At 40.9% G+C, this 8,513-nt stretch overlaps 1 protein-coding gene and 1 long non-coding RNA gene across 2 annotated transcripts; one reads left to right on the forward strand and one right to left on the reverse strand.

Annotated features, from left to right (window-relative positions):
- Positions 1-4,881: 4,881 nt before the first annotated feature.
- LOC127103245 (expansin-A20) lies at positions 4,882-5,804 on the forward strand. Its single transcript, XM_051040509.1, has 2 exons — positions 4,882-4,960; positions 5,065-5,804. The coding sequence occupies exons 1-2, from the start codon at positions 4,882-4,884 to the stop codon at positions 5,772-5,774; spliced, it is 789 nt and encodes a 262-aa protein (XP_050896466.1). The 3' UTR covers positions 5,775-5,804.
- Positions 5,805-6,107: 303 nt separating this feature from the next.
- LOC127108365 (uncharacterized) lies at positions 6,108-6,895 on the reverse strand. The gene is made up of 3 exons (XR_007796031.1): positions 6,614-6,895; positions 6,408-6,512; positions 6,108-6,303 (listed from the first exon to the last, which is right to left on the reverse strand). It is a non-coding gene; the product is annotated as an uncharacterized LOC127108365 (long non-coding RNA).
- Between the last annotated feature and the right edge of the window lie 1,618 nt (positions 6,896-8,513).

Raw genomic sequence — 8,513 nt, forward strand, 5'->3', positions numbered from 1 at the left:
GGCCATGTCTCAGAAGGACAAGGAAACATTCAAGGAGTACGCCCAGAGGTGGCGAGAGCTGGCTGCTCAGATTACTCCACCGCTGGAGGAGAAAGAGATGACTAAGATCTTCTTAAAGACTCTTAGCTCATTCTATTATGAGCGGATGGTAGCAAGCGCTCCCTCTGATTTCACCGAGATGGTGAACATGGGGATGCGTCTCGAGGAAGGTGTCCGTGAAGGACGATTGGCAAAGGATGAGAGCTCTTCTTCTAAACGGTATGGGGCGTTTAAGAAGAAGGATGGGGAGGCACATGCTGTGCAATCCCATGCTAAGCCAAGAAGACCCTCTGGTTAGAGGAAGTCAGCACGGCACAACAGCAATCAGCACCAGGTGGCTCATATAGCACCTGTATTCAGAGATAGTGCTCAATACCAGCAACCTCAACATCAGCATCAGCAGCAACAGCCTCAGTATCAGCAACAGCAGCGTCCACAGCAACAGGCTTACCATCCTCGTGGAAGTACAACCAACCAAGCTAATTTAAATTATGATAGGAAAAAGATCAGCTTTGATCCAATTCCTATGTCATATGCAGAGCTTTATCCTTCCTTGTTGGAAAGGAAGTTGGTTAGTCCCAGGGATCCTCCTGCCGTTCCTGCAAATCCCCAATGGTGTTATAAACCAGACCAACACTGTGTTTATCATTCCGGTGCTCCGAGTCATAACATTGAGAATTGCTATCCACTCAAGACTAAGGTTCAAGACCTTATGAGATGTGGGATTCTGAGCTTTGAAGATTCAGGCTCGAACGTTACCAAGAACCCATTGCCCGCGCATGGGAAATCTGTGAATATGGTCCAGGGGTGCCCTGGGAAGTATAAGGTCAAATATGTAAGCCATATTAGACAATCGTTGGTCGAATTACATCGGTTGCTGTGTCAGTACAGCCACATGGAGCATGACCACGACAAGTGCCGTATTTGTTCGGTTAACCGTCTGGGTTGCAATCAGGTACAAAGAGAGCTTCAAGAATTGTTGGATGAAGGTACCATTGAGATCCTCCAGAATCGCAATGTTGATGAGGATGAACCGGAGGTCAATGTGATATCTCCTGTGTTCAATTTGCCCGAGCCTGTTGTTATCCGCTATGATAGCAGCAAGCCGAAGGTCTCTCCGTCTTTGGTGATCAAGCCTGCAGGCCCTGTGCCATATTCGTCAGATAGAGTTGTGCCGTTCAGGTACAATCCCGTTGCTGTGCAAGATGGGGTAGAAGTGCCTTTGCCTTCAACCTCTGTAACCAACATTGCTGATGTGAGCGGGTTGACCCGTAGTGGTCGAGTATTCTCTGCACCTCCCAAGGCTCCTGTTGCTTCTGATACCGTTGAGCGTCCTGTTGGGACAACTGTTAATATTCAGAATCCGGCACTTGCTGTTGCCGAACAACCCTCCTCCTCTGTACAAAAGGCTCCTACTTCTTCAGTTGGCCCGAGTGGCATTATGAATGAAGAATCTGATGAGATGCTGAAGCTCATCAAAAAGAGTGAGTACAATGTTGTAGACCAGCTTCTACAAACGCCATCCAAGATTTCCGTGTTATCGCTGCTGTTGAATTCAGAACCCCATAGGGAGGCTCTGCAGAAAGTATTGGATCTAGCGTATGTTGATCACGACGTCACTGTTGAACAGTTTGATGGTATAGTTGCAAACATCACTGCTTGCAACACTTTGAGTTTCTGTGATGCTGATCTCCCTGAGGAGGGAAGAGACCACAACATGGCTTTACACATCTCCCTGAATTGCAAATCAGATGCCATGTCCAATGTGCTGGTGGACACTGGATCATCCTTAAATGTATTGCCAAAATCCACTCTTTCTAAGTTGTCATATCAAGGTCCTCCTATGAGGCACAGTGGTGTTGTTGTGAAAGCATTCGATGGGTCACGTAAAACTGTGATTGGGGAAGTTGATCTCCCAATCAAAATTGGACCCAGTGACTTCCAAGTTACCTTCCAGGTAATGGATATCCACCCATCTTATAGCTGTCTCTTAGGCAGACCATGGATTCACGAGGCTGGCGCCGTGACATCCACCCTACACCAGAAGCTTAAATTTGTCAAGAACAAGAAACTGGTTGTGGTAGGGGGAGAAAAGGCTCTCCTGGTTAGCCATCTGTCTTCTTTCTCATATATTGACGCTGAGGATGAAGTTGGAACTCCTTTCCAAGCTTTATCTATTGATGAACCAATTGAGAAGAAGTCTCCTTCGTTCACTTCCTACCGAGATGCGAAACTGGCCATTGAATGTGGTGCAGTTGCTGGTTTAGGGAAGGTGATTAAGCTTGAAGACAATAGATCACGGGCTGGCGTTGGCTACTGTTCTGGGGCATATAATGAGCAAGGTTTGTTCACGAGTGGAGGATTCATCCATGACGATCAACCTGAAGAGGCTGCTGCTATCTTGGAAGAGGATGCAGAGGATCTGAACAATTTTGTCATTCCTGGTGGTGTCTGCCACAATTGGGTCACTGTAGATGTTCCTACAGTCATCCATAGATCAGAGTAATTGTTCACTTTGTTTAAAACCCTTCTCCCATGCCAAAAGGAGAAGTGATGACATTGTTGGCAGCATTTAATACAATGATATTTCATTCAATTAATGCATTGTTAAACATTTGCTTTTCCATTTGTTTTCACTTTTTGCTTTTGCATGAAATCAGTGATCACAAAAAACCCATAAAAACAAGAATAAAAGCAAACATTTTTCATCTGCATAATGATTTGCTTGTCTAAATTCTAAAGTTTTTCATTAACCAAAATCATTATGCAGGTTGATTCTAAAACCCATTGAACATAATGATCCAACGCCATCTCCCAATTTTGAATTCCCTGTATTCGAGGCAGAGGAAGATGACGTTGAAGGAATTCCTGATGAGATTTCCCGTCTCCTTGAGCACGAGAAGAAGATCATTTATCCGCACCTTGAAGATCTGGAAACAGTCAACTTGGGGTCTGAGGATTGTGTTCGTATGGTGAAGATTGGGGCACTTCTTGAAGAGTCTGTCAAGAAGGGGTTGATTGAGTTGCTACGAGAATATTCCGATATATTCGCTTGGTCATATGAAGACATGCCGGGTCTAGATACAGATATTGTGCAACATTTCCTGCCTTTAAAGCCTGAGTGCGTGCCTGTGAAGCAGAAGCTCAGAAGAACTCATCCTGATATGGCAGTGAAGATCAAAGAGGAAGTTCATAAGCAAATTGATGCGGGGTTTCTGGTGACTTCTACATATCCTCAATGGGTGGCCAATATTGTGCCTGTGCCTAAGAAGGACGGAAAAGTCCGCATGTGTGTTGATTACAGAGATTTGAATAAGGCTAGTCCGAAAGATGATTTTCCTCTACCACACATTGACATGTTGGTAGACAATACAGCTAAATTCAAAGTCTTTTCCTTTATGGACGGATTTTCCGGATATAATCAAATCAAAATGGCACCCGAAGATATGGAGAAGACATCATTCATCACACCTTGGGGAACATTCTGTTATCGAGTGATGCCCTTCGGTTTGAAGAACGCCGGAGCCACGTATCAACGAGCTATGACTACCTTGTTTCATGATATGATGCACAAGGAGATAGAGGTCTATGTTGATGATATGATTGCTAAGTCCCGAACGGAATTTGAACATGTTGAGCATTTGTTGAAGCTTTTTCAGCGTCTGAGGAAGTTTAGACTTCGCCTGAATCCGAACAAATGTACATTTGGAGTCCGTTCCGGCAAGTTATTGGGTTTCGTTGTCAGCGAAAGAGGTATTGAAGTTGATCCTGCCAAGGTCAAAGCAATACAAGAGATGCCTGCACCCAAAACTGAGAAGCAAGTCCGAGGTTTTCTTGGCCGCTTGAATTACATTTCCAGATTTATATCCCATATGACTGCCACATGTGCGCCGATATTCAAGCTCCTCCGGAAAGATCAGTCTCATGATTGGACCGAGGATTGCCAGAAAGCTTTCGACAATATCAAAGAGTATCTGTCTGAACCTCCGATCTTGTCTCCGCCGGTGGAAGGAAGACCTCTGATTATGTATTTGACTGTGCTTGAAGACTCGATGGGTTGTATCCTCGGTCAACAAGATGAATCAGGGAAGAAAGAATCTGCTATATACTACCTCAGTAAGAAGTTTACTGATTGTGAGCCTCGATACTTGTCATACCCCGATTTTGGTCTTGAATTTTTTATGTTTGTTTAGCATGCTTGGCCTAACCTTACTTTGGTTTTATATGAGGATTGGTCTTGGTCCAAAGTCATGGTGTTTGTTCATGTGATTGTTAATACACATATGGTCTTGGTCATCCAAACAACCAACCTTCTTGTGTCACAAGCCAATTGCCAATCATGCCACTTGATTCATAAATATCCCTTTCAAATCCTAATCTTATGCCTTCAGTTCATGGCCTTGTTAACACATACTACCAGTCAAGTCATGTTCTTTTCAAAGTCAAGCATTCAAGTCATAAAATAAACCAATTGTAAAACAAATTTCAAACCATTTCAATTCATCCCACATTATTTTAAGACATCACATTTGAGTCTAGACAAAAAATACAAGTCTTACCATTTTGACCAATTGTTGACTTTGGTCAACAGTTGACTTTTTGGTCAACTTTGACCAAAGTCAATCCAATAACCCAACCCTATTTTTTAAATCCATATCCAAAATTCATATCCATTTTTTATTATTCATTTGGAACCAATTTAAACCATTTCAATTCACATGTTCAAAACCACTGCTCAATTCCAAAGTTACAAACATTTTCACATATTACATAAACCATTCAAATTTTCACTCACTTTCAGTTACATATAATCTAATCATTTTACAAAAAAAAAACAAGCAAATGGAATGTCCAAAAGAATCCCCTTATGGTTGTGATCTTCCTAGGTTTAGTGCCAAGGACTTCTTGGCAAGACTGAGAGGTAAAAACCTAATGCTGGTAGGAGATTCTATGAACCGAGACCAATTTGAGTCCATTCTGTGCATACTTCGTGAAGGCCTACACAATAAGAGCAGAATGTATGAGACACAGAGGGATCCCTCATTATAGAAGGAGCTTGTGGTTACGGAGATCTTCACAAAGCTAGCTACGGAAAGCACAGTGTTGGATTAAGCACGACTTTGTTCAACAGAGGGACTACGTGTGGGGCTTGCTACGAGATCAGATGTGTTGACCATATCTTGTGGTGTGTGCTTGGAAGCCCTTCTGTAATTGTTACCGCCACTGATTTTTGTCCTCCTAATTGCGGTCTCTCAGTTGATTATGGTGGCTGGTGTAACTTTCCAAGACAACATTTTGAGTTGTCACAACCTGCATTTTCTGAAATTGCCAAAACAAAAGCCGATATTATTCCGGTTCAGTATAAAAGAGTGAAGTGTGAAAGAAGTGGTGGGATGAAGTTTACAATGAGTGGAAGTTCTCATTTCTATCAAGTTCTAATTACTAATGTGGGGCAAGAAGGTGAAGTGTTTACTGTGAAAGTGAAGGGATCTAGAACAGGATGGATACCAATGGCAAGGAATTGGGGAATGAATTGGCACTGCAATGTCAACCTACAACATCAGCCTTTGTCCTTTGAGGTAACCAGCAGCACTGGAAAAACACTCGCATCTTACAATGTAGCACCATCAAACTGGCAATTTGGACAGACATTTCAAGGAAAACAACCATTCCATTTGTCTTGCTGCCAGTACTCCAAACTTTTGTTAAAAATCAACAGAACCAACCATCATTAGCTTAACTCCACATGCCAAACAAATTAACCAACCTAAACCTGCAAATGGCATTGCAAATGACTGTACTAACAAGGCTAAAACAAATCACAACCATTCAAGTGTTTCCAAATTACAACCTTTCACCAATTAACCTCCATTTGCTCATGAACAAGCAACTTGGTCTTATTGAAAGCCCTGCATATTTTCAAACCATAAGACCAAGGTATAATAGAACCAATGCATCTATGAACCAATTCACCTGTTACCAAAATACAACAAACCAACTCCATGGTTATATACCAAAATTCTCATGGGAACGTGGTAACCTGCAGTGAACATACACAGACTCAACATCACTGAGAGATGAATATCCTATTCCTAAGAATGCATTACTTTGTGGTAGGGCTACCGGAAGACATACTCGTCCTCTTTGATGGAACTACCAACAAGAATCAATTCTACAAGCACCATACAACCTGTTCATCCCAAACCGTTTCGTTTTCGTTTCTACTCAATCGAAACTGCTCTTGAGTTTTCACAAAAAAAGTCACTGCAGTAAAAAGAATAAGGTAATTAGCAAAGGCAGTAATTCAAGAAAATATCCCAATTTGGCATAGAGACAAAAATGAAGAAGAAAGAGTGGGTTCAGAATACCGTTTCCGGTTTTAGCATTAAACAAGCCCATCCAAACTGAGAACATCAAAGAGGATTTTACAGAGATACGCTTTTGAACACAAGGGCACCAATTTGAAACCCTAGCTGCAGAAATATAAAAGGAGAAGAGAATCAAGAATTGAGGACAGAAAAAACTTGGAGGCGGAAAATCTCAAACAAAACCCTAAAATCCCAAAATCGATTACCTGGATTGGGAGGCCAGCTTCTTCACGCCTTTCACCACCGCCGTGACACTTTGTAAGAACTTCTCCTTTTTCCTTTTATCCTTTTCATATGCTTGTTGATGGAGATATCGTGAGAGTTGAGAGAGAGTGATTCTTTGAGTTTGAGAGCGTGAGAGGGTTCGTTGATGAGCGATTTTGAGGTAGAAAGACTTCGAGAGAGAGAGGCTTGAGAGATGATTGCGAGCGATTTCGTAAGAGGGACGAGAGAAGCGAGTTCGTACGAGGATTTCGTTGGGTGGAAAGAGTGAGTTTGTGAGATTGGGGAGAGTGAGGGAGAGAACGAGTCTGCTACTGTTCCAATTTTTCTTTCTTTTTTTAATTTATTTTAAACAAAATAGGTTTTTAAAAACATTAAAGGTTTTGCTTAGAATTCCTAGGTTTAGTTAATAATGGTGTTTATGTTTTCAACTTATTCCCCATTGAAAAACCCAACAGCCAGGCGGCTGGGTTTAACTACTGGTAGTCCAACAGACTTTTTTTTTTTATTTTAGTTTTTATTCTAATTTTTAATCTATTTTAGTTTATTTATCCAATCTAGCATCAAAATAACAACTAACCATGAGTGGTCTGGTGGAGAAGGGTAGTATCATAGTCTTGAGTGGGGTGGGTTCAATACCCCGGTATGTTGCCTTGGTTTTCCAACACTTTGATTTTTTTTTCCATATTTTCTTTAATTCTCACATTTAATTATCTAGCCTTATCATTTAACTAACATGTTTCTATCATTTATTCATTTTTTTATTATTTTATTTTTAATATGACTTATGTGATTATTCATTTTTTTGGGATTTATGTGAATTATTATATTTGTGTTTGTTCATTCATTTGTACAAATTATTTGCCTTTATGTGTGAGTTACGTTACAATCATGATAAATCATCACAATCTCATTGATAAAAAAACCCATTCAAAACCATTTTAAAATTATAAAAAATCATATTTTCTCGATTCAATGTCGAGCCCATTTTTCCACACCCTTGTAAGTCGATTGCTTTTTAAGCATCGCCATCAACCTCACATAGCTTACTCTTGGGATTTCTTACAATGAGCCGGTTCTCTTGCACTTACACTCATATTTCGAGTCATTTTGTTGTTTGGGCCCGATTTAATTATTTCATGATTTTTGACAACCCCCATTCATAACAAATGTATCCCTCTCCCATGAAATGTATAATATTTATCCTTTCATTCTTTATTCATCTGTTAATACAAGAATTAAAATGAACATTCGATAACCATTTCAAAGCAAGATCAAAACCTCGATCCAATGTCGAGTAATCATTTTTCAAAACCTAACAGAACTAGCACGTATTCATCCACCCTTTTGTAAGTCGATTGCTTTATGCATCGCCATCAACCTTGTAAGTCGATTTCTTTATGCATCGCCATCAACCTTGTAAGTCGATTGCTTCATGCATCGCCATCTACCTTTATCCCTAACACTTCTCCTTGCTCCACTCGTCAACTCTTGTTCCGATTAGGTAGCACCCATTAGATAGAACACTTTGTATGATAACATAGGTAAGATTCCCATATCCTTTTGTATGATAACATAGGTAAGATTCCCATATCCTTTTGTATGATAACATAGGTAGGATTCCCATATTCTTTTGTATGATAACGTTAGGTAGATATTCCCATTTGTAAATCCTAAACACCTAAGTACATATTGCATGACAACTCTAGGGCAGAGCTTCCCCACTTCTAGACCTTTCCGAGCGTCTCCGATCTTGTGGCATGTAGTCCGTTCTATTGCAAAGAGGTAACTGCCTAAGACTCGATTCAGCGAGCTGCGACACCTACTGCTAGGACGTGAACACATCGCCCACTCTCCTTTGACACAACTGGTGTCCTCCTTTGT

The sequence above is a fragment of the Lathyrus oleraceus genome, chromosome 7, assembly GCF_024323335.1.
Source record: "Lathyrus oleraceus cultivar Zhongwan6 chromosome 7, CAAS_Psat_ZW6_1.0, whole genome shotgun sequence".
In the NCBI taxonomy this organism is placed as follows: domain Eukaryota; kingdom Viridiplantae; phylum Streptophyta; class Magnoliopsida; order Fabales; family Fabaceae; genus Lathyrus; species Lathyrus oleraceus.